General features: G+C 36.9%; 1 protein-coding gene across 2 annotated transcripts in view; it reads left to right on the top strand.

Annotated features, from left to right (window-relative positions):
• The window catches only part of CLTC (clathrin heavy chain), a 65,239-nt gene extending 43,298 nt beyond the window's left edge, over window positions 1-21,941 (top strand). Inside the window, exons 15-33 of one of the 2 annotated variants that reach the window (XM_086360562.1) lie at window positions 2,321-2,446; window positions 3,080-3,222; window positions 5,593-5,827; window positions 8,151-8,273; window positions 9,298-9,443; window positions 9,677-9,860; window positions 10,054-10,246; window positions 10,622-10,779; window positions 10,987-11,151; window positions 11,278-11,385; window positions 11,470-11,637; window positions 11,772-11,921; window positions 12,011-12,142; window positions 12,251-12,361; window positions 13,088-13,258; window positions 13,621-13,842; window positions 15,088-15,108; window positions 18,735-18,810; window positions 20,906-21,941. In XM_086360562.1, coding sequence (XP_086216688.1) covers window positions 2,321-2,446; window positions 3,080-3,222; window positions 5,593-5,827; window positions 8,151-8,273; window positions 9,298-9,443; window positions 9,677-9,860; window positions 10,054-10,246; window positions 10,622-10,779; window positions 10,987-11,151; window positions 11,278-11,385; window positions 11,470-11,637; window positions 11,772-11,921; window positions 12,011-12,142; window positions 12,251-12,361; window positions 13,088-13,258; window positions 13,621-13,842; window positions 15,088-15,108; window positions 18,735-18,810; window positions 20,906-21,030 — 2,757 coding nt within the window. In that variant the 3' untranslated portion in view covers window positions 21,031-21,941. The remainder of the gene's footprint in view (window positions 1-2,320; window positions 2,447-3,079; window positions 3,223-5,592; window positions 5,828-8,150; window positions 8,274-9,297; window positions 9,444-9,676; window positions 9,861-10,053; window positions 10,247-10,621; window positions 10,780-10,986; window positions 11,152-11,277; window positions 11,386-11,469; window positions 11,638-11,771; window positions 11,922-12,010; window positions 12,143-12,250; window positions 12,362-13,087; window positions 13,259-13,620; window positions 13,843-15,087; window positions 15,109-18,734; window positions 18,811-20,905) is intronic. The other variant, XM_086360564.1, reaches the window with a different exon arrangement.
• Window positions 21,942-26,561: the final 4,620 nt, after the last annotated feature.

The following is a 26,561-nucleotide window of genomic DNA, read 5'->3' as shown; positions in this document are numbered from 1 at the left end:
GATGGGAGCTCAGTGCTAAGATGCCACTGTTGGCTATTCAGCCCAATGAGAATGAACATACTGGACCATTTACTCACTTTCCTTCCTGATCTGCCGTTTGTAGCTACATGCTGCATCTTATCATCACTGGTATTCAACTTCATTTTGGAGGTACTAGTTGTATTATAATTGACTGGTGGTGTATGTAAACTGTGATAATAAAAACACTTCTCTGAATCTAATCTTGAATATTAGACAAGGGCCAGTTATATACTAGGCACGAGGAGAGCAAAGAGTGATAGAATAAGAACTCTGCTTTAAAGTAGCCTGTAAGCAGGATGAAGTTCTGTCATTAGCGTTGACTCGTGCCCTAAACTTGTGGAACTCTAATCTTGCATAGAAAACATAAAACTGTTCTTCAGACCCATGCCTCTTGCTACTTTTGATCTTATTTTCCATCTTTTTTTTTCCTGGTTTTGTTTCAACCTCACTGGCCTGCTTGTTATTCCTGTAACTCCCCAAAGCCTCTCCTGTCCCAGAGCCTTTGCTTGCCCTTTCCCATTTTCCTCACAGACCTTCCTGACCTGCTTCTGTACCTTCTTAGAGATTTCTAACCAAATGTCACAAGGAAGGATGTCTCAGATTACCCTCCTCCTATCTAAAATAAAACCTGTCTATCCTCACTACCCTCTTATCTTGTTCTCTTTTTCTTTATAACACTTAACATTGTCTCTTCCCACCAGAATGTAAGTCTCTTTGGGGAATGCTTACTTTGTCCCCTGATATATCTCCAAAGTTTGTATTTAAGAAAACCTGAATTTGTTTATATAGTTGCCATTTTGATCCTAATGTCTCTAATCATAGTATCTAAGGAGTAACCTTTAAGTAAAATTTTAAAATGTTAATAGCATAATTATTTTATATATGAAGTCATATGCAAATTTAGGCAATTGAGAATGTATCCCAATTTTTCTACTTTTTTCAAATTTAAATTTTCTTTGCCAATACAAATAAGTTATCTTTCACAGTAGAAATCTTAAACACTCATGCATGAGACTAGAATACCTAAGTAATCTTGGATTACTTGCCAAGTATGTTTTATCCCTAAGTGGTAAAATACAGTAATACTTTATATATGTAGTAAACAAGATAAAGATTAAGTGTGTTGATGTTTGTTTTGTAGGAGAAACCTGCCCTATTAAAAAATCTTCTGCATAGGTAGATCAAACACTTTTTAGAAATGATTGTAGCCGCTGTTAGTACAGAGTTTCCAATGGTGCTAAAGGACTTTCCTTGGTGTAAAAAATCTGCAGCTGGACTTCCACTTCAGATTACAGCCATTTTGATTTTTTTATTACTATTTTACAGGATTTCTTACAACTCCAAGGTTTAGTGTTCCCTGAACACTTCATAGACCAATCTTCAAATTATTTATAATTGGGTGGCTTATACATGCTAGACTTAGGAATTTTATTCTTACCTTGCAAATAATGTTCTTAGTGGCTGTCATTGAGGAAAGTCCTGTCCTGCTTAGTTCTCCTTTAGTAGACTGTCATAGAGGAATCATTTATTGAGAAATGTTTCACTGTGTGTAAATGAATTCCTGATGGAAACTGTTGTTTTTTGTGCTGTACCTTATGTCTATGGAATGTAACAGGACATGTATCAGGTAAATGCCCAGTACAGGTGTTACCTACCTGTCTGTAACATCTGTGTCAGTCTGTAAGTAGGATTATAGCTTGGTATTTGTAATGGTAAAAGCAGTTCGCAGTTTAAAGATGATTTAAATGCTTTTTATTTTGTAAACCTTTTTTGTTTTTAATAGCAACATGTGGTGTATTTAAATTCATGGCCGTCACTATCATTCTGCTCCTTGTAGGATTTATTATAACAGTATTAGAAGCTGGCCATATAGATTTGAATGGGGAGGGGTGTTCTAGAAAGTCATCAGTTTGAAACAAATGTGAGCCATATATGCCTAATTTTGACAATGTGAGTCTAGCTCATAAAGCAACTACAAATTCAGTTGTTGCTATTAATGAAAGTCCCGGTGTGATGATTTTATATCTTGAGTGCCGCTGGAGACTTATAAATCTTGTTACTCTTTTGTTGTAAAGGGTGTATGTGGGAAGGACCTGGTATTTTGCTATGACTCTGGATATTACTTCATAAAAATTCATGGAAACTGAGTTGGACGCTCTCCAACTATTGGGACATTTCTTTCTTTAAAAGAAGAACCAAGTTTATGTGAACCTTTCCCACAAGTGTGGAACCGATTCTCATTTTACACTGATAACCTCACAGAAGAAGAAAATTAAGGTTTCTTTTTTTTTCCCTCCAGGAAGCGAAGCTAACAGATCAGTTACCACTTATCATTGTGTGCGACCGATTTGACTTTGTCCATGATTTGGTGCTCTATTTATATAGAAATAATCTTCAGAAGTATATAGAAATATATGTACAGAAGGTAAGTAAAACTTAGATAACTTGAAAATATAATCTTACAAATTTTACTTCTCACGCTGGACATCTTCATCCTTTTGAAACCCTGTGCGCAATAAGAGTGGTGTGCTACAGTGGCTTTCCGTTTTTTTTTTTCCCAGCAGAATCCTTTCTTGGATTAAAATTTTACATGCATTCCAAGTATGTAAAACAGAACAGAACTGCAGTAGTTGAAAAGTTGAGTGGCCTATGCCTTACTTATCTGATAGTCCCTGAGGTATCCATGTAGAGGCCATAGCCTCCAAAGCACAGTATTAAAACCATCTTGAATAAAGGTATTAGAAACTTTGCATTCTAACTCCAGAAATAGAAGGGCAGTTTGCTATGATGGAGGCCTTGTTACCAGATAATATTTCCAGTCATTCTGTTCCTTTCACTTCTTTGGACTTATTTCTCCTTAGGAGTAACCAAGGCAGACTTCCTACTAAATTCCTTTGTCTAGTTTCAAATTTAGAATCCGTTTATTACTGACTTTTAAAACAGGTTGAAGAGGATAATGCGTTTTTCTTGCTTTTTGCCTTTTTTTTTTTTTTAAGAACTCTTTTCAGTTTTGTTTCTTAGTAACATAATGACATTCTTCCTTTTTTTTAAACCATAGGTGAATCCAAGTCGACTGCCTGTGGTTATTGGGGGATTACTTGATGTTGATTGCTCTGAAGATGTCATTAAAAACTTGATTCTTGTTGTAAGAGGTCAATTCTCTACTGATGAGCTTGTTGCTGAGGTTGAAAAAAGAAACAGGTGTAGTACTGTTTTAATCTTGACAAGTAGGATAAATTACTAGTCTCTCCTAGCATGGTATTAAATAGAAGTGTAAGCTGTCAGTTGCCTAAAACTACTCAGTACTCATGGATCTTAATTCCCTAGAGATACCTAATTGAGAAGTGATAAGCTAGCTGTAACTTGCTGTATACGGCTGTCATGTAGAATATCTGTTAATCTAGTCATTCACCTTTTTTTGATTAATTAATTTTAATTGGAAGATAATTTCTTTATAATATTGTGGTGGTTTTTGCCATACGTCGACATGAATCACCCATGGGTGCACATGTGTCTCCCCTTCCTGAACCCCGCTCCCAGTTCCCTCCCCACCGCATCCCTCTGGCTTGTCCCAGAGCACCAGCTTTGAGTGCCCTGCTTCATGCATTGAACTTGCCCTGGTCACCTATTTTACATACGGTAATGTACATGCTTCAGTGCTGTTCTCTCAAATCATCCCACCCTTGCCTTCTCCCACATAGTCCAAAAGTCTGTTCTTTACATCTTGTGTCTCTTTTGCTGCCTTGCATATAGCATCTTTACCGTCTTTCTAAATTCCATATATATGAGTTAATATACTGTATTGGTATTTCTCTTTCTGACTTACTTCACTCGGTATGATAGGCTCCAGTTTCATCTACCTCCTTTGAACTGACTCAAATGAATTCTTTTTTAGAGCTGAGTAATATTCCATTGTACATATGTACCACAACTTCCTTATCCGTTTGTCTGCCCATGGACATCTAGGTTGCTTCCATGTCCTAGCTATGGTAAACAGTGCTGCAATGAATATTGGAGTACATGTGTCTCTTTCACATCTGGTTTCCTTGATGTGTATGCCCAGCAGTGGGATGGCTGGGTCATATGGCAGTTCTGTTTCCAGTTTTTTAAGGAATCTCCACACTGTTCTGCATAGTGGCTGTACCAGTTTGCATTCCTACCAACAGTGTAAGAGCATTCCCTTTTCTCCACACCCTCTCCAGCATTAATTGTTGTAGACTTATTGATGGCAGTCATTCTGACCAATGTGAGAGGATGTCTCACCATGGTTTTGATATGCATTTCTCTAGTAATGAGCATTCACCTTCTTTTTGCATGTTTATAATTATGTTAAGTCAAACCACATAGCTGTGTGTTTTTAATGTAAACTATCTAAAAAGCCTCCTTTTAGGTATGATACCTAGGAACTAATTCCTGTCTGGTAAATTATCAAGTATGACAAGAGAAAAGCATTCCCTGTGTATTCCCTGAGTTAAACTTGTTTTTAAGTTGAACCTTGATATAAGTTAGGAATTTCCAATAGAAGAGAACATACTATGAGTGCTTCTAATACTTATATCATGAAGTCTTTTTTTAGCCAGGACATTGTGTGTTCACAAAGTGCTGATGTAGTAAATGAGGTTAGTGAGAAGTAATGAGGTTAAGTAGGAAGTTCCTCTAGCAGTGAAACCATCTCAAGAATAGGGTTTAATTTTAACCTGAGTTGGTACAAGTGTTCTACTAATGGTAATCACAGAATTTATATCTAAATGTTTCAAGCTAAATGTTTCAGAAAATGTTTGAAAAATTCTGCACTTAAGGACAATGGAGATGTAGAATATATACTGATTTTTATTTTTTTAAAGCTTGAGACTGATTTAAAGTGATTATTGTTGTATAGTTGCTAAGTCATATCCAACTCTTATGTGACACCATGGACTATAGCCTACCAGGTGCCTCTTTCCGTGGATTTCTTGTAACTATTTAACGTGTTATTTAAACCACGGTAAGAGTGTTGGTCATCTGAACCATTGGGAAATAAGCTATAACTTATGATTTTATGACTGCTAGAATGTTAAACCTAGAGCTTCTAAAGTTACCAGATTTTGTTCCCAGTATGTGTTTACGGTACTGCTTCTTTTTGCTGTATGAAATGTCACATGTTAATTGTGGTAAAATTAAAAGGAACCTCAGATAATCTGGCTTGTTTTCTCATACCACATCTCTGTCCTACTCCTAAATAACATTACTCAGAAGTCCAGCCATTTGCCCCATATAAAAAAGAATAATCTGTGAATCTGTAGTCTCTTCTCTCTCTATCCTATCTAGATAACGTAGCAGATAGGTCCAGGAGAGTATGAAAGACAGTCTTATATATCTTCTATGTGACATTGGACAAATCCTTTAACCATCTCTGAGTCTTAATTTCTCAGTTTCTGATAGAAGTGTTGAGAATTCAAAATAGGATATGGGAAAGCACTTTATAGACCATAAAGTACTTACATAGCATGTCAAGAGTGTGCTATTTATAATATAGTATGTGTATATGTGGGTTTTTTGTGTGTTTCTTTTCCTGTTTTATTTTCTTACTAGATTGAAACTGCTTCTGCCTTGGCTGGAGGCCAGAATTCATGAGGGCTGTGAAGAGCCTGCTACTCATAATGCATTAGCCAAAATCTACATAGACAGTAATAACAATCCAGAGCGGTTTCTTCGGGAAAATCCTTACTATGACAGTCGTGTTGTTGGAAAGTATTGTGAGAAGAGAGATCCGCATCTGGCCTGTGTTGCTTACGAGCGTGGCCAGTGTGATCTGGAGCTTATCAATGTGAGTACTGCCGGCTGACATATAGAGAAGACAGCATTTTTAAAACCTGTTATATAATGTTACACTAGTGAATTTTGAGAGTTTCAGAGTGGTTTTAGGTAATATGGAGCATTTTTGGAAGATGCATGCTTTTTTTAAAAAAACTTTGCTGATAATTATGAACTTAAACTGGCCAAAGTAGTTGATTACATTTATATTTACCCATTGACATTTATGCCCCCGGTTTTATCACACATGTTCTCATACACTCATATGTACACACACATGTATATATTTTTTACATATACGTGTATATGTATAGGCACATCTGAACTTTTAACCTTATGAGAATAAGTTGCACACCTCATGGCCTTAAAAGCCTTCAGTGTGTATTTCCTAGGAATAAGGGTATTCTCTTTCATGAGCACATTATGGATAGCAACCTCAGTCAATCTGACACCAGTAGAATACTGTTAAAAACCTATTTCATTCTGATTTTGTCAATTGACCTGAGAATGTCTTTTAAAAGAAAATTTTCCCTTTAGTCTAGGATTACATACTGCTTGTACGTGTCATATCTTTCATGTCTCTTTTAACCTGAAACAATTCTTCAGCCTTTCTTTGTCTTTTATTGACAGACATAATTGTAAAAATAGTCTTTTTCTCTTTTTTTATTGAAGGTAAAATTCACATAACATTAGCCATTTGAAAGTGAATAATTCAGTGGCAGTACATTTACAGTGTTGTGTCATCACTATATCTCTCTTGTTCAGAGTTCTTGTTCCAAGTTTTCATCACCACACGAGGAAATCCAGTACTCACTAAGCAATTGTTCCACATTCCCCGCCTCCTTCCAGCCCCTGACAACCTCCAAACTGCCTTCTGTCTCTCTGGATTCACCTATTCTGCATATTTCTTATTAGTGAAAAATCTCTTGAAAAAATAGAATGTTCCTTGCTTTGAATTTCTCTTATTGTTCCTCCTGATTAGATTTAGATTGTATGTTTCCATCCAAAATGCATTACTTAAGTGATGTTTTTCTTATTCTGTAACATGCAAAAGCATCTGATGTCCTTAGTCCTTCAATTTGAGGGTCACTTTTTATCAAGTTGTCAGCTTCTCCATTATAGAAATAAATTTCCCCTTATAGATGTGTTTCCCCTTGCAGGTATTAAGACCATGCAAGTATCCTACTGTGTGTGTGTGTGTGTGTGTGTGTGTGTGTGTGTGTGTGTGTTCCCCTTGCAGGTGTTAATTAGTCTGTGAGTATCCTATTGTGTGTGTGTGTGTGTGTTCGTGTATGTTTGTGTGTGTGTGTGTGTGTTCCCCTTGCAGGTGTTAATTAGTCTGTGAGTATCCTACTGTGTGTGTGTGTGTGTATGTTTGTGTGTGTGTGTGTGTGTGTGTTCCCCTTGCAGGTGTTAGTCTGTGAGGAGACAGTTAAGACCATGTGAGTATCCTATTTGTGTGTGTCCCCGCCCCCAATTTTGACTGTTAATTCTTACTAAGCTATTCTTAATGTGTTGGTTGCAAAATGACAATTTTCCAGCTTCATCACTTTCTCCGCATTTATCAGTCAGCTTGCATATTTTCATGGACTTACGAGTTCTGTGGGTTAATGACGCATGGTTTTGATTTTCAAATTATCCCCATTTTGGCTGATAGAAATCCCATGAGCCTGCCTCTCATGGCTTTGTGTCATGATCTCATTGCTCTTGAGCACATCTTGTTTCCTGGTCCAGCAAGTTATACAAGCTCATTTTATACCCTCCCCTGCCATGGATCATCCATTTTTTTGAAGGACTTTGATTTTGTTCAGTGGGGAGTGCCATTAGAAACCCAGATCTAGATTCTAGGGTGTATTTCCTTCTAGGATCTTTGAGTTGGGAAAGAATGCATCTGTGAACATACAAATTCATATACGTATGAACATATGTATGCATATACACATGGGAAAATGAACACTGAAAGAAAGCTCTGAAGGTGGACTAGCCTTACCAGATGTTAAAGCACATTATAAAACCTCTGTAATGAAAAATTGCATCCTGGTGCATGAATACACAGGCCAGTAGAGTAAAATATAAAAGTCCAAATACAGATCCACCATCAGGGTGCTTTTTAAAAGCCTTCAAAAATTAATAACTTTTTTCTGTTGTTTGAATTTTAATAAGAAAAATATGGTTGTAAGTTACTAAAGATTACATGTAGAAGTAATGGATTTTTTTTTTTTGGTATGAAACACTAAATAGGGTATAATGATAGGATATAACCTTTTAAAATTACAGTCAGTCTGTAGAAAGCTTTTATTGTTTACCTTGAAATTAATCTTTAATTTCTCATTTAGGTCTGCAATGAGAATTCCCTCTTCAAAAGTCTGTCTCGCTATCTGGTACGGCGGAAGGACCCAGAATTGTGGGGTAGTGTGCTGCTGGAAAGCAATCCTTACAGGAGACCCCTCATTGATCAGGTAAAATTTGCAAATGCATTCATCTTTTTAACTATAAATAAAACCTTTTCCCTCATCATATACCAGATATACTCAAATGGATCATATTTAACTGTGAGAGATGGCAGTAAAAAATAGAAGAAAATAAAGATTATACTAAAATATATATATATATATAAATGTTAACGAAAATGAAGTGTATCTTCTCCAAGAAAATACATCCCCAAGGAGAGAATTTCATTACATAAGACTCCCTCAACTCATCATAGCTAAAAGGATAACAGTAAATTAAACATTTAATAAAATCAGTAAGAATTACTGTTAGAGATACCTGAGAAGTAACCAAATTGATTGGAAACATTCAAGACAAGGGTAAATCAGCAAAGGATAAAGACTGGTGAATGATCTAGTAGATAAATGTTAAGCCTCAATAGTAAGCAAAGAAGATGCGAGTTTATAGCTATAAATAATTGAAAACATTTTTTAAAACCTTAAAAATTGAAGGTTGTTAATAATGGTTCTTAAATTAATAATAGAAGTATGAATATGGAAGAGAGTAAATTGAAGAATATTAATTTTTCATTCCTCTTCTAGGAAGCATTTCTAAGGAAAATTCCCAAATTGATACAAAGCTTCCTAGAGCAAATATTCATTGCTGCATCTGGGAGTCATGCAAATAGCCATAAACAGAAGAATTACTGAGTATATAATGCCACATGTATATGGTTGAACTTTATGTGACCATTAAATTGATAATGAGGAGTGGTTATTAGGAATAATTTTTAATCAGGGAAAAGATAGAAATTATACAAGTAGGGTGATTCCTCTACCCATCCCCACCCCCCCCCCCCCAAAAAAAAAAAAATTTGGAAGTACACATTACGGATATATGTGGACTTACGTAGAAAGATCTTTGGGTGGTAAATTATCTGATTCCTTCTTCTCGACCTTTCATTTTCTACTGAGAGGCCAGCTTATTCTTATTAGATAATATCATCAAAACCACCGGAACTCTCAGTACTTATTCTTTGTATATCCTCTGCAGGTTGTACAGACAGCCTTGTCTGAAACTCAGGACCCCGAGGAAGTGTCAGTAACTGTCAAGGCCTTTATGACTGCAGACCTTCCTAATGAACTCATTGAACTGCTGGAGAAAATAGTCCTTGATAACTCTGTATTCAGTGAACACAGGTATGCTATGAGAGGGGTTTCCTGGCTCTTTATAGTCAGTCTTTAATTATGGCCTGTCAGTTTGGGAAAGGAACAAAGAGACAAATGTTAAGAGAATGTTATCTTAATTCTCATTCTTCTAATACCCTCTTGTGACCCTGTCTCCTGAGACGAAATACTTAATAGCTACAGTGTTTATTCGTTATGACTAATGAGCCTTTCAAATATTGCATTCAAATCTTTCTTTCTTAAAGGAACCTGCAAAACCTCCTCATCCTCACTGCAATCAAGGCTGACCGTACACGTGTTATGGAGTACATTAACCGCCTGGATAATTATGATGCCCCAGATATTGCCAACATCGCCATCAGCAATGAGCTCTTTGAAGAAGCATTTGCCATTTTCCGGAAATTTGATGTCAATACCTCAGCAGTGCAGGTAAACCTTGACATTACCCGAGCTGATTTCCTGTGTAACGCCTTCTCTTGGTTCACTGTATGCATTGTCCTCGGAGAAAGGGCATAATTTATTACTGTGATAATAGAAGAGCAATAAAATCCTAACTGTTTAAATGTAATTGCTAAATGGTAAGATTCATTGTTCTATAACTGATGAAGAATTGGTTGCCTAGGTCTTGATCGAACATATTGGAAACTTGGATCGGGCATATGAGTTTGCTGAACGTTGCAATGAACCGGCAGTCTGGAGTCAGCTCGCAAAAGCTCAGTTGCAGAAAGGAATGGTGAAAGAAGCCATTGATTCTTATATCAAAGCAGATGATCCTTCATCATACATGGAAGTTGTTCAGGCCGCCAATACTAGTGGTACGACTTCTCACCTTTATGTGTTTGCCAGAAAGTGTGCCTAAGCTAAGCACTAAGTTTTACATCCGTTCTGCATTGTGTTGGAAATAGAGACTGGTGGTTTGCCCTCCTCCTTAGTGCAGATATTAAATTCTGATCTAGTTCTAATCTGATAACTTTAAGGAGAAGAGGAATTCAGCTCTTCATTTGGTCAGTAGTAATACAGAGACATTAATAGAAGTTTCACTATTTTGATACCTTTCACAGTTTACATTTGTTACTCTCTATACTGTTTCTTTGAAAAGGAAATTAATAGCAGTTCTCATGTACTTCAGCGAGAAGATAGATGTTGATATCGTAGTGTTTGGATTTATTCATTTGTTTTTCTGTACCTAGGAAACTGGGAAGAGCTGGTAAAGTACTTGCAGATGGCCCGCAAGAAGGCTCGTGAGTCCTATGTGGAGACAGAATTGATCTTTGCGCTGGCTAAAACAAACCGCCTAGCAGAGTTGGAAGAGTTCATCAATGGGCCAAATAATGCTCATATCCAGCAAGTGAGTTTCTCATTCAAATTTTTTTTTTTAAGGAGTGTAAAAATAGTTGGGTAACTTTACTAGCTTATTAGGATCAACACATGACAACTGAAAGTTACTAAGGAAAAACCTTACTGGAAAAATGTTGTTTCTTCATATTAAATTGAGTCCTAACTTTGAAAGGAGACTGAGTTTCGGCTTGCTGAAAATGGTTTGTGTTTTTTTCAGGTTGGTGACCGTTGTTATGATGAAAAAATGTATGATGCTGCTAAGTTGTTGTACAATAATGTTTCCAATTTTGGACGCTTGGCATCCACCCTGGTTCACCTGGGTGAATATCAGGCAGCTGTTGATGGAGCTAGGAAAGCCAACAGTACCCGAACATGGAAAGAGGTAATCTAAATGACAGTTTGATTGATGAATTAAGATGCTATTTAGGAATATTCTTTAAACTGATTAATTGAATTAACCAGCCATATTACACTTGAGTTCACATAACTGAAATTTTTAAAATTGTAGGTCTGCTTTGCCTGTGTAGATGGGAAGGAGTTCCGTCTCGCTCAGATGTGTGGGCTTCATATTGTAGTACATGCAGACGAGTTGGAGGAACTTATCAACTACTATCAGGTAATGCATTGAAGTCTTTTATGTTAACTGAGATCTTTTGCCACGGATATTCTCATCTTTAATTGCATTTTTTCTATTATTTAGGATCGTGGGTATTTTGAAGAGCTGATAACCATGTTGGAAGCAGCACTGGGACTTGAGCGAGCTCACATGGGGATGTTCACCGAATTAGCTATTCTGTATTCTAAGTTTAAGCCACAGAAAATGAGGGAGCACCTGGAGCTGTTCTGGTCCAGAGTGAATATTCCTAAGGTAACTAACCTTTCATTGTAAGGCAACTCTATAGCTAAAACAATACTTCAGTTTTCATTAAAAAAAAATTTTTTTTTTCCTATTAACTAGAATTAGAGACCCATATCTAAAGCAATTAAATCTTCCTTGTGCAGGTGCTAAGAGCTGCAGAACAAGCCCATCTTTGGGCAGAATTGGTGTTTTTGTATGACAAATACGAAGAATATGATAATGCCATAATTACCATGATGAATCATCCTACTGATGCATGGAAAGAAGGGCAGTTCAAAGACATCATTACCAAGGTATGTACCTTCTTTAGAAGATAGTCTTTAGAAGGACGAAGCTCATGAGGAAATAACTCTACCTCATATATGGATTTTTGCTGTCTTAGGTTGCCAATGTGGAGCTATACTACAGAGCAATACAATTCTACTTAGAATTCAAGCCACTGTTGTTAAATGATTTGCTGATGGTGCTGTCTCCACGGTTGGACCATACTCGTGCAGTCAATTATTTCAGCAAGGTAATAATTTTTAAAACCTCAAAAATTCATAGCTAGAAACTAAGACGTTCTTGGATAACTTTGTCCATTAGCAATGTACTACATTTGTAACACACCCTTATTTTAAAGGTTAAACAGCTACCGCTGGTGAAACCCTATTTGCGTTCAGTTCAGAACCACAACAACAAATCTGTGAATGAGTCACTGAACAACCTCTTTATTACAGAAGAAGATTATCAGGTAAAACATTTTAGTTCTTGGACGTGTTCTCGAAATTCACAAAATTTAATTTTTTTCTCAAAAATCTCAAAATTTACAATTCTCAAAATTGTAAAGTTGGTATGTTTTGCAGTTTAAAAAGCCTATCATCCCTTAGGATGGTAAACAGTAGGTACTTGTGTGCCTTGGATCTAAATTTAGTCAGGTTTTCAGGATTGATAAATATGATATCTCCTAATTAAATGCCAGGTTTGCAGAGTCCAAGTTAATGCTTTAGAAAAATACTACGGTTACTTCATCCGTAAACATCTAGATTGTATATTGAGTTGAAAAAGTTTTTGATCTCTTAAACTAGTTCATAAACCTTATATGGTATTAACTCTTTTATTCACTGTTTTTCTTGGCCAGTAGCTTATCAGTACCTGTCTTTTTCCTTTGTGAAGAATTTTGCAGAAACGTAAAAGTTAAGGTTAAGCTAAATTGCCTTTTAGCTTAGACTGAGGAATGTTGATACTTGTTCATAGTACAACTTTATTGTTTGATTCTTGAATCTAGGCTGTCTTAATTACAATAATGGCTCATTGATCAAGTCGTATTAAACATATTTATCATGCAAGATGCTGATCACATTACATGCAGTCAGTCATATACAGTAATGGCTCATTGATCAAGAATGATGGAACATAAAATTTAAACTAAAATGAAATACTGGTTTGGCATTTCAATGGCTTTGTTTTATTTTTTAAGGCTCTGAGAACATCGATAGATGCTTATGACAACTTTGACAATATCTCACTTGCTCAGCGTTTGGAAAAGCATGAACTCATTGAGTTCAGAAGAATTGCTGCTTACCTCTTCAAAGGCAATAATCGCTGGAAACAGAGTGTAGAGCTGTGCAAGAAAGATAGCCTGTACAAGGTGAAGAAAGATGGTGGGGTGGGGCTATTAAGCCAAATACTAGATGATCTGTGTGAGTCCTAAGAGGGCATATTAGAAGTGATTATGGTCTATAAAGGTATTAGTTTTTGCAAATATGGGAATTGCCTTTAAGCTCCCAGTTGAGGAGATGATAATTATGTCACTTCTTAATGTTGGAGGCTGTCATATGCTTATGTCAGACCTCTCTGTTAAAAAGAGAATGCATTCCTTTGTCTTTTCCTTTTCTTTCAGGAAATCCTTAATTTAAATGATAAAACTGGAAGTTTTTTTTCCCCTCGTGTTATTTACCAGTTCATCATATTTGAATTTAATGTTTGACTTTCTTCCTTTGCTTTAAATAGGATGCAATGCAGTATGCCTCTGAATCTAAAGATACTGAATTGGCTGAAGAGCTCTTACAGTGGTTTTTGCAGGAAGAAAAAAGAGAGTGCTTTGGAGCATGTCTCTTTACTTGTTATGATCTTTTAAGGCCAGATGTTGTCCTGGAAACTGCATGGAGGCACAATATCATGGATTTTGCCATGCCCTACTTCATCCAAGTCATGAAGGAATACTTGACAAAGGTAATGGCACCTCTGAGAACTAATTATCTTGAGGATATGTAAAATTCCATGTATAGACTTTCTGTTTGCAAAGGTTTTCTCTAGTGTAATTAATTTAGTTGATCATAAAATATTCCTATTCTCCAGTACTTTTTAATACCTGACAAATGACATTAATGGAAAGGTAACTCAGACATATCTTGGCAGAATGTTTACACTCAGAATACCACAGAATGTATTTCTGAAGGGCAGATAGTATTATGTCCATATTGTATGGGTTTTTTTTTTTTTTAACGTTTGATAGAAACATTTTTTGTCAAAATAATGTCTTCCTCAAATCAATTCTTGTAACTCAGATGACCATTACTTAGTAGTGTAGATTCCCTTCTCTTTGGTTGGTTCTTGACTTTAATACGTATGCCTGTTTCCCATGGGAAAGTTACATCTGTATTCTTAATGTCCTGTTAATCTTCTCAATATTTTGATAGTTTAACCCCTTATTAAAAAATATTACAGAAGGTTAACAATTAATGACACATTTCTTAAAAGTGCATTAAACAAGCTCGGGGTATAATCATCTTATAAAATTAACTTATTCTTCTTAGTATCTGTTTTTGATGTTAGGATGTTTTTACCCTGTCCTGCTGTGGAACATTTTAAAATGGTCCTAAAGGGTCCATTTTGTCAAAGCAAAACATGCTTATTAAAGTCAGTTTCGCATCTGATCTTTCAGCATGTCTGAGTTAAGGCGGGTGTCAGGGTGGGAGGTGCACTACTAACAACCCCCAGTGTAACAGTATCCTTGGGCTATCATGTCATTAGATATCATTGTGTTAAGTTACAGTTTTTTTGAGAATTAACATTTTTCTGTGTAGAAACTGCTTAAGTCCAGTGTAAGAAGAAAAAGAAAGTTGCCTTATCTTAGCCACAGATGAGAATAGCTTCTTTTCTTATGCATAATGCCAACTTGTGAGACCTGGCTCTAAGCTGCTGTTAACTGAAGTGCTGTAAATTTTACTAGCGATTAAGCTGCTTTCTTTCACACTTGACTCTAGCATAAATTCTTCTGCAATAAGCTCTGAAGTTAAAAAAAAAAAAAAAAAATTCTGAGTTTTGCTTCCAGTATGCCCTTTATTTTCACTTCTCTCATACCTTTTTTAGTGGTTAGATGTTTCTCCCCTAAACCTTTGTTGCTGATTCTACCTTTTTATGCTCAATATGGAATTTGATTTTTTTCTAAGCTGCACCTTCTGAATTCCTTTGCAGGTTGATGCAATAAAGGAAAAGGTGAAAGTTGATTCTTTTCCATCTTTAAGTCTGGAGGACTAAGTCTAAGGAATTTGCATGATTTTTTTTCCTTCCTTTTCTACACTGCTGCTTCTGCTTTTTCCCCCCAGTAAATTTTCACTAAAGCCTCTGCAAGTCCCTTAAAATATAACTATAATAGAGCTCTAGGACATTAGTAGATGTTTGCTACTAATCGGCTAATAGGCTTTAGGAAGGGCAGGAGGCTAATCAGTAGTTGGTTCACAGTCTCTCTTAAATATATTATTAAAAACTGAGCATGTTGAGTTTCCATATTAATTCCAAAGTTTCAGGAGATTTCTCTTCCCTGTCAGGGTATCTGGACCATAATAGGATTTTCTCAATACTTAAAGTAAATTTAAACAGCCTCTGGTATTATTTTGTGAGCGTGCCTGACAGTTGTTGAATTTAAATATGTATATATATGCCCTAAAAGGCTTTTGGGGGTTTTTTGTTTTTGGTTTTTTTTTTTTTTTGGGTATTGAAGGACTGTGATCCAGTTTCTGATCTCTTGATTCTTACTAATTTTTTGCTGAAAGTAGATACAAGAGATACTAGCTGCTTCCGAAGAGACTTTCCTCATGTTTCTCCAGGTGTCCAGTTCTTATGGTGCTAGTTCATTTTCAAGAGGAATCAAAACTTTTAAAATCATCAGATTAGCTTGCTATAATTGTTGCTAAGCAACATGGATTATTTCTGTAAAATATGGAACCATATTAACTTCTGCTTTCTATAATAAGGTACATCTCTGAAAGCTACAAATTTGCTGTTACTCATCCCTTTGGCTTGTCCAAAGTCAAATTTAGGCACCTTTTGGTTGCTCCTTCCTTCATTGGCTTGTCTCTATCCTGGTATAAATGAAACAAACTTATAAACTTGTGTCTGGTATCAAATTGTGGTGAGAAAAGGGTGGGAAGATAAAGGACAGTTAAAACAATTTAAAATAATTGGAGGAGGGGACAGTGCCTTGGAATTACGTTGAACCAAACCAGAGTCACCATTGGAACTTAGGGCAAACCTGAGTAAAATGCATTGTGTGTGAGGCCCTTCAGCAGCTAGTAAGCAAGGCAGTTAGAAAGCGTGTGTGTGAAAAATAGGTAATTGAACTGCAGTGTTATGCGTTGTTTTAAATCAAGCATGTACAACAGTCATTGCAATTACATCATACTACTTTCGAAACTCTTAAAGCATTGCTGTGGGCTGTGTGTGTTTCTTGAGAGCCTGTATAGCAACAGTCATCTTCAGATCTCACTTCTTGCTTCAGTACTTTTGCCTTTTTTTCATGCACACATACACCAAAATAACTGACTGCATGTTAACTTTTCCTCTGCAGCATATTGCAGTCTTTGTGGAAAAGCCTTTTACATTGTCGTGAATTTTCAATAGTACAGATGGAATTGAACTCAGTGACATGTTTACCTGTAATTTTTCTTTTTTAATCCAAGGATCAGAAACTTTTGTTACAGCTCTTTTAACAAAAGCTTGTGTTCATAAAAGCCTTTTCTGCTTTTCTGTTTGGAGGAGTCCAAATTGGGTCATTGGAAACAATAATTGGATATTGCTGAGCCAGAGGCTGTCCCATTAAATAGAAAAATCAATTTTTGCTTAACACGATGCTCCTCCTTCACAGTTGTTACTTTTTGTTTTGTCTCTATGCCCAACCTGCTTATGTCTGTGCCTGGGCATTGTGACATTGCTAGCTCTTCTAAATCTTTAACATACTTCTGTCTTCAACATCCGACTCAGACATTAACTTTTAAACACATATTCACTTTAGAATCTTTTCCTTGAAAGTCTGGCAATGTATTATGCAGTGGGTTTTTTTGTTGTTTGATTTTTCTTCTTAGAAGTTATTAATGTACACTCATCCATGTACTTTTTTTAAATAACTTCTTTAGCTCACTCTTGGATACTTAGCAAAACCCCATCTGACTGTCCTTGGTGGCACAGATTGTACTTTAAATTAGAGAGCTGTAGTGATTTTTAAGTTTGGGTGCCAAACAGTGAGTGTTTCTTGTGGTACTTATACTCCATAGTAGTCTTTAATTTGATAGTGGGGTAATTTTAACACATGAGCCCTTAGGTTATAAAATTTAAAAAATGAAATACAGAAGCAAACTAATAACCCATCTTCCTAGGGTAGAAAAACCACATTTTATCTGAAGGTGTCTAGAGTCTGACTCATAGCACTTTTCTCACATTTTGCTCCCTGACAAATTAGGGTGGATTAGACCCACATTTAAGATACTCACTATAAAACAATTAAAATACATGTAAAATACTGTCCTAACCTTAATGGCCTGTGTAGGATTGAAACACTGTTTTTTAAATAGTTGCAAATAGAAACTAGGTGCTGCTTTAACCTTTCTGGGACCAAGTCTTTAAAGCCTTTTCACTGAAGTCCTGCATGTCTTTTTTTGTGAGTGATTTTTCACTATTTGCCTTTTTGAAGGACATGCAGTGAACACTCATAAAAAAGTTCTATCCTGCACTCTGCCTCCCCATCTCAGCACCCTTAGGACTTTGAAACCCTCTAGTAATAATTGAGATTTGAAATTTAGTTTTACATCAAGTGTAATGATATACCAATGGCAAGACTATATAGTCTAAAAGACAGATACATCACAGTTTAAAGGCAAATGGAAGTGGTATGGTGATTTCCTAGTCTGTGTCCTGCTGCCACCCTCCCTAATCCTTCACAGAATTCCAGATTCAAACTGTGCTAATGCTAGAAGGAGCTTTGTAGATTTTCTCATTCAGCTGACTCACTATATAGACAAGGAAATTTGAGGGTCAGTGCAGTGGTTTGCCAAGGTCATGCAACTAGTTAGGGAAGGATCTATGCATTCCAGCTCTTTTCTTTCACTAATATGTTTGGACTCCTCTAGAGTATTATTTCTGTCTGATACTATCCACTTTAATTTAGAATAGCTAGTATATAACAGTCATTTATTTCTTGGGCTTAATTAAAAGGTAAACATTTCTTAAAGAAGTTGGGGAAAAATCAGGCATTCCTTGGTTACTTAGAAAACAGAGCATTAACACATGCAGCCTGTCTTTATATAAAAAAGATGAAATATGGAGCCACTTGAATCTTAAACTTCAGCCGGCACATAATCAATATTGACAGAAGTTGTGCACAGTGGGCAAAAAAGATAGTTGGTTCTGCAGACATACTTACCTCGTCACAAGACTTACTTCACTTTTTTGAATACCATTTCCTTTGGGGAAGGAAGTCTTGTCCAGTCATGAGTTCATCATTGTTATCTTTAGTAGGGCTAAAACTTCATCAAAGAAAGTGGTTCCTCTGGTTATCTCCCTCCCTCAGGCTGGCTGCATCCTAGCATGCCCAGTTTTAGCCTGGCGTGAGCTTTTATGGCATTTATAAATCCCTCCTTCCTGAGGGTTTATAATGACAGTGCTAAAAATCACCTTGACTGAAGTATGAACATTGCCATTGAATTTGAAGGGGCCTGAGAATGTTCTTTCTACTCTAGTCTGTTTTATTTTGACAAAATTTAACATACTAAGGCTTTTCCACTTTCTGCCACAAATCTAGGTTTATAATAGTTTTGAGGTTCTAATTACCATTACCTGTTTTTCTCTAGGTGGATAAATTAGATGCTTCAGAATCACTGAGAAAAGAGGAAGAACAAGCTACGGAGACACAACCTATTGTTTATGGTAATCTCTTTCTCTGCGTAACCTCAGAAATATAGTAGACAAACAGTTCATTCTAAAGTGCAAAAGGCTCAGTAAGTTATGGAATAAGTCTCTACTGTCATTTTTTTCTGAAAACAGCCTTATAGCAGGCATTGACCTTATTCACTAAGATAATTTTAAACGCAAAGATAATCTCAGAAAACAGTTTCTTGAGATCAGAACGTGATTGATCTATGGCCTGATCATGAATTATTGCCTATTCATGAGTTACTGACAAAGAATTATTGGTGAACTCAGTTTTCAAAAGTGGAGAAGGTGAGAGATCATGCCATAGTCATCTTAAGTATGCTTTATAGTAGTACATCTCTTTAAATTCTGACTGAGACAGATAACTGAATAAATAGTTTCCATTTGAAGATTTTCCAGAGAGGATCTTCAGACTCTGAATATTTAAGGCAATTTAATGTTTTCTTACTTGGTGCCTTTCTGAAATCCTTCCCCTTTCCGTTTCTCTCTCGGAGAACAGTGATTTGAGTAGTGAATTTGAAGTGTGTAGGTTATAGCTCTTGAACCAGGTGGTGTTGGGAGGAAGGTATACAGTTACAACTATTGTATCTCAACCTGTTAAAGGAAATGATAGTAAACAAATCTATTGTGGCATTATCTCCATTTTTTACTTTACATGAAAAGGACTTTGGGAATTTAGATGACAGGGTAGTTTTGATAAAGTTGGAAAACATAAAGTAGATTCTCAGAGATGGGAACAAGATGCTTGACATATTTGTGACAAGAAACAAGGTAGAAACAGGGTGGGTGTAATAATTGGGGGAAGCTACTGAATGGCTTCTCTTCAGGGTGTTCAGATGGATAGTCCTTGTAAGCAGTTGACAGTGGGGTTGAGCCAAAGACAGCTGTTGACAATGCCACCTTCTCACCATTCCACCCCCCGTACCACACACCCACATACCCGCACACACCCCAGTCCTGGCCAGCTGGCTATGGAGAAGCATGATGTTAGAAAGAACTACTCTGGCACTTTGTCAGGCAACCTCCTCCTGCCCCCATTGCCTTGAAGTTCTCTGCTCTTTGTTAGAGATTTGCACACTCACGGGGTTTTTCTTTATTGTTCTTGTTTTCTCGTGATTCCATTGTGATACGAAGAAACTGAGAAGCTTAATGAAAAAACAACATGCTTATGTTGTTTAGAAAAAAAAAGTGGGGTTGAAATTTCAAGGTAGATGTCAATATCAAAGCTAGAAGTGGTTTTTTAACAAACTGCTAGTTCCTAGAGTTCATTCACTGAAGACAGTTTGGATTTTTATTCACCAAAGGAGAGACATTAGGTCACTTGTGGGAGAAATACTACTCTGGATTTACATTAGAGACAGAGATTAAGAGTACTTCTTTTGCAGGAGGTAGGGAGAGGTGTTAGGTATGTTCTTCTATTTAGCCCGTTTCTCCACAGGTTGGTTCCTCTGTACAGTAACTATTTAAACTTCATGAGAGTGTTAGCTTAGTATTTGAAAGAGGTTGTATCCTCTAATGTATTTCACACCTAATGCATATTTGAATATATCTTAACTTTTTCATTTTGGTACTGGATACTTGGTTTTGTTACCATTTAGAGACATCTAAATCAAGAATTTAAATCTTAACTTTAAAAGTTCAGTTGTGTTAAAAATGTATCTTAAAAAATTGTTTTCCTGTGCTAATTATATTGTCACCAGATAAAATTTGCAAACACCATGTGGTGGTGATAGGCTTATTGCTGAACGTCTTGCCTAAGCATGTCGAGCATGCATGTGCGTATTGCTTTAAATGATATGTGAAGTAACATCATTACTTTTACAGTTCTGGCCCTTGGCCCTGCATGGTTTTTGTTGGCTTTTTAGGCAGAACCCTTCCTAGGGTGACTGCCATGCTGAAATTGAGACAGTCAGTCAGAAGTGTCCCGTCCCTCCCCCTCCCCCCTGCCCCACCCACCCAAATTCATTCCAAGTTGTGGTTACACTGCTGCAGTCAGGTCGGGGGTGTGGTCATCCTGCGGTGCTAACGGTGCTAACAGTCTCTCCCGCCTCCTCGCCCCTGCCCTGCCCCTTTCTGCTCTCTTCTGTAGGTCAGCCCCAGCTGATGCTGACAGCAGGACCCAGCGTTGCAGTCCCTCCCCAGGCGCCGTTTGGCTATGGTTACACTGCACCAGCCTACGGGCAGCCTCAGCCTGGCTTTGGGTACAGCATGTGAGACGGAAAGCTGATCCTGTAGTCGCCTATTTTCGTACCGAAACATCGTCTATACTCGCTTCTCAGTTTATAACAGGGGAAAACAGACACATGTTCTTGTAACCTTTATTTCATGAAGGACTACTTTTTGTTTCTAACTATAAACTCAGATCACCTATGTTTAAAGCTTATTTCACATTCCGCATCATTTTAGAATTTATTTTCAAAGGGGAATAGTTTCAATGTTTTATTCACTTGGGCTTTTCTTCTTCCCCTCATTCTTTCAAGAACTGCTTAATACTCAATCTATTGTGAAGAACCTGATTTGCACTCTGTAGTGTTTAAAGGAAAAAAAAAAACTCTAATATTGAATCTCTTAAATTTAGTGTATGTAAACAGCTTACAGTATGTATTGTCTAAATGCATTTAAATCTCTTTTATTCAAAGAAAAGCTAAAGCAAAAATACTGGTATATGACCATGCAAGACTGTCAATGCCAACAAAGACAACACTAATGAGCATATCCTCCGTGGGATCGCAGTGCTCTCCAAATTGTTTAAAAAATGCATTACAGACAACTTGCCTGACTTTTAAATGAGCATAAAAGGCCCTCTAACCTATGCAGGTTTCCTCATTACGCATATAGAAAATGCTAGTGTTTTTGCTCACTTTATATGTAACAGGTGTCCTTACGTTGTGCTGTATCCTGTGCTTTTTCTGTGGGACCATTCCATTCAGGAACAAAGAGCACCATGATTCCAATCTGTGTGTATTTACTAACCCTTCCCTGAGGTTTGTGTATGTTGGATATTGTGGTGTTTTAGATCACTGAGTGTACAGAAGAAAGAATTCAAACAAAATATTGCTGTTCTTCAGTTTTGTGGAATTTGAAATTACTCAAATTTAAAATAAATTACTGGACTGTGGAAATAACATGGAGAATGGCAGTTTTACTTAAATCTCTCTTAAACCACAAGAACCATTTCATACTGGATACTAAGGTAGTATAGGGAGAAGGGGGGTAAGGGCTGGGACATTTGGAAGCACTGTATCACACTGTGTGCACTCCAGTCGTTCGTGAGGTCCATGCAGAGGCCAGAACAACCCATCAGGGCTGACGTGGGCTACCTCCATCATTTCAGGCAGCACTTCAGCTGTTTATCTGAGCATTTCATTCAGATGAAGAGATCATGGATGTTATATTAACTTGAAGTAAGAATGTATAAGCACATAGTCAACATGCTGTTCTTCACCATGAAATATAAAGGCCTTCAAATTATGAATATCTTAAGTTGATTTTTTTTAAATCATTGTTTGAATTCAAGTTTTTTTTGCATATGACTGAGAATGTTACTCTAAGTTCATTTCACAGTTAATTCTCAGTAGAGCTAGAGAGCCCCCACCTAGCTTTGTATTGCTCTAAAGTTGAGTCATTGACCATAAACACCACAGAAGTGCTTTTTTAAAGCTTAGAACTGCTGTCTTCCTCCCTCCACCACCTATATTCCTATAGGAAATTACAGTATTAGTTGGAAAAATCCCTTTTTGTTTTTTGTTTTGTCTTAAGGACCATCTTGCTGCTCAGGTCCTGGGAATACTGGTGTTTCTCCTGGGTCTCTGCCCTCTTTCTTCATGTTTATCAAGAGGGAGAATAGTAATGGTCCCTAGGAGCTCTTTCTCAGAATCAAGATTTGTTTTCCTAGACATACTTTGAATCAACTGGTTTTTATCAACAGAATGATTTTTCTCTTTTCCCTGCCCTAATAGAAACAAGTTAAAAGTTTTCAGTAAAGCTTTTCTTACAGCATAGTTAAGAATTTTTTTTTAAACTTAATTTTAATGTGGTGCTATGTCTGTGATACCGAGTTGCCACTTAAACCATCCATAATAATGGGCTATAGTAGAAAGAGAAACTGCAGCAGTGTATTACTTAGGCTTAAACTGAGAGCAAGCTGAACTTCTGAGCTTGTCCCTCGTGTGTATGTTAACACCATGAGTACTTTTCAGGGTTATTTGGAGACATGTTTAAATCACAAAACAGGTAGCTCAATACTGGGCAGTAGTATTGAGTGCTGTACAAGGAGAGACAGAATGAGTTAGTAATAAAGTATAAGGGATTTCAGTAACTTTCCTCTGAATAGGATGATGGTCGATGGTCTGACAGAAGGAACTAAAAATAAGAGTTGTTGTCACTCTAAAAGTAATTAAAACAGAAGGGAAGAATGGGAAAGAGGTTAATAGGAAACTTTCGAGGTAAACATGTTTTCAGTGATCCTCCTCCTTAGTATCCAAATGTAGACATTATATCCCCCCCCCCAAAAAAAAGTGCTAATTGTTGGCAATCATTTCAACAGACATTGGTATGATAGCAAGAGGTTGGTCTCCACGTAAGGCTGCTTTAAATTAATGTAAGTTGATTTAGTCATGCAGATACCTCACTGTAGTGGTTCTCAAACTTAGGATCTGTCTATACTCAAAATCATGCAGGTTTTTTTTTTTGAAGATGTAAAGCTATTTTTATTCATAGATGACTTAATCTTGTATGAATAAAATCCTAAGCAATGTTTTTATAAAAATAACTCTTTAAAAAGCTTGTTTAGAAAGGTCTCAAAATTAAAAGAGCAATAAAAGCAATATGAAATTTTGCAAAACAAGAATTCAAGAAAATTAGTGATAAATTTAACAAAATGTAACTACAAAATCATGCTGAAAGAAACTGAAAATTAAAACAAATGGAGAGAGAAAATACATTCATGATTTAGAACTTGTAAGATGCCAGTTTTCACCAAAAATACCTACAAAGTTGATGTAATTTCTGTCAGTATCATGGAAGGCTCCCCTGCCATAAATTCACATAAATATGAAAGTGAAAAAACCTAGAATAACCAGCTCGATTTTGAAAAAGAATAAAAGATTTTAAACTCCCTGATTTAAAAGTTTACTATAACCATATTCAAATGATTGACAATCCCAAAGAGCACTAGTTTATGTGGGATTGTATCTATTCCTACTTACTCAACTATTATGGATAGTTCAAACAACTTTTTAAAACTGTTAACCCATTTAAATGATAGTAATAAGCATTGCATGTTAATGTAAGCAATAATAACATGAGCATATTTCCCCAAAGGAAAGCAAGAATGAATGGCATTGTTCTATTTTTTCCGTCTGTAAAGTTCATCTGAACAAAGACTCTTCCGTATTCAAAAACTTGGCTTCATACAGCTATTTAGTTAGGAAAGGAAGAGTATTTTTTGGCCACAGGGCATGTGGGATCTTAGTGCTTTGACCAGGGATTGAACCTGTGTCTCCTGCACTGGAAGGCAGATTTAATCACCTTTCCAGACACTTGTGATTAGTTGAAATGTGGACTCTGAAACCATGAAAATGAATCTTTTGTAGTTTATATCTGCTGAAAATCTAGATCTGGATAACTAGATTCTGTCAGTTCTTGCAAGTAAAAATGTTTGATGACAATAGCAGCTAGTTCTGCTCAGTACTCAGCTAACACAAGTCTTTTTTTAAGATGACAGTTATACTTCAGTGTGCACCAGAAGTGTTTGATGTTACATAGAATATTAAGATAAACAAGTCAAGAGTCAAATTTAATAATTTTTTTACTGCTTCATCAAGGACATTAAACTTTTTAAATTAAATGTAGGGCAGTGAAAACTATACTGACTCCTTATACAGATAGGTGCCTGTCTTGATTTATGAAAGGTGCCAGCAGTATTACTCAACGGTTGCTTTTTTATCATCACTGCAAATGTCAAAACAATGGAAAAGAATGAGTATCAGGGAAATTGTTTTGACCCTTTGCAGGTGTCTTTAGAGAACCCAGGGTTCTCTGCTTTGTGAATGAAATAAAATTATGAACCTTACAAAATAGCAAAGTACAGGCGAGCTAGAAAACATGTTTCCATAACTACCAGCATTTGTATCCTAGTAGATATGCCACGATTAACCTCAATTACGTTGTCACCAAGGGCAGATGGTCCTGTTGGGGATGCGCTGTCTTTGAACCTGGAATCATCAATCTCTGAGGCAAACCTCAGAAATTATCTGAAGTGGAATCATACATTTAGGACTGAGTTCTCTCCAACTCAGTTACATGCTGTTGCATCACTTTGGAAACCAGTATAAACATTCTGTTTAGAAACAGTTGCTACTGTGGCATCATTCACAGTTGCAATTTCTTCTGTGCTGTCAGACAGCAGTGTAAAAGACGACTGACCTCTAAGCCTGGCTGCGGTAGTCTTTAGTGTTCTGCCCAGATGCCACTGACCTAGACCTTGCAGTTGTGCTACATTGCTGCTTATGTTGAAGTTAACAACTAACTAATGCTAATTGTTGAAGTTAACCATGGTGAGTTGCAATCAATATGCGCCTGTTACCAAAATTCTCCCTGACATCAAAGTTCTTAGGAATATACTTAATTTAGAAATACTGGCAGAATCCCCCCAAAGAGAGCTTTCAAGACAAACAGCTTTTTGCAAAAAAAGAGATCAGGAAGCTATGTGACTCTTGGGAGCTGGGAACCATCATATTCTGGGCAGCTGGTAATTATTTGGATCATGTCATGCTGAATGTATAAAGATGAAAAGGGAGATAAGGTGCCCTTAAATAGCTGAATTGTCCAGTTCCTTAAGTTCTAGGTAGAGAAAATACTGGGATGTTACGATGATAAGTAATAGTCACTTCACAATTACCATAAATTTCTATGTGGGCCCATAACCACCTTCAAGGTCCATGCAAGTCATTTCACAAGTTTCAGTACCTGCAGGACAGGAGTGAACTGAAGAGATGTAGAACCACTGCGGAGAAATTTTAGCCAGCGTGGGTGAGGGAAGAAACGTGAAACACGGCACAGGTGGGTTAGGTCAGTGCTGTCAAAACCTCAACTTTGAGAAAAATCCACAAGGTTAGATTTTAAATTCATTGTGGATGGCTATACCATTATTGATAAAATATTCAAAAACAGGTAAGGAAAAACAAACTGCAGTTTACATCTAAATTGGGAATACCCTAGAACCCCTGATCCTCCAAGGAGGACAGCAACATAGTCTTGGAAGAAGAGCTGCTGCTGCTGCTAAGTCGCTTCAGTCGTGTCCGACTCTGTGCGACCCCATTGATGGCAGCCCACCAGGCTCCCCCGTTTGTGGGATTCTCCAGGCAAGAATACTGGAGTGGGTTGCCATTTCCTTCTCCACTGCATGAAAGTGAAAGTGAAGTCACTCAGTCGTGTCCGACTCTTAGCGACCCCATCGACTGCAGCCCACCAGGCTCCTCCGTCCATGGGATTCTCCAGCAAGAGTACTGGAGTGGGGTGCCATCGCCTTCTCCAGAAGAGCTAGTAACACACAATGGGGCCTAATCACTCATAGGAAATGCTGTTTCCCACCTCTAATCCAATTTTATTATGATATGTGCCTCTCATCTTAAACATTTCTTGTTTCAGCACTCATCACTTGAATCACCAGGACTTATAACCAAACTTTTTTTTTTTTTAGCCCAAGATAACTCTCTAACCAGGCCAAGTATATGACAGAAGAA

Source organism: Bos grunniens, chromosome 19, assembly GCF_055505025.1.
Source record: "Bos grunniens cultivar Pamir isolate PY7600 chromosome 19, Bosgru_T2T1.0, whole genome shotgun sequence".
In the NCBI taxonomy this organism is placed as follows: Eukaryota; Metazoa; Chordata; class Mammalia; order Artiodactyla; family Bovidae; genus Bos; species Bos grunniens.
This window is presented reverse-complemented; position numbering and strand designations above follow the sequence as displayed.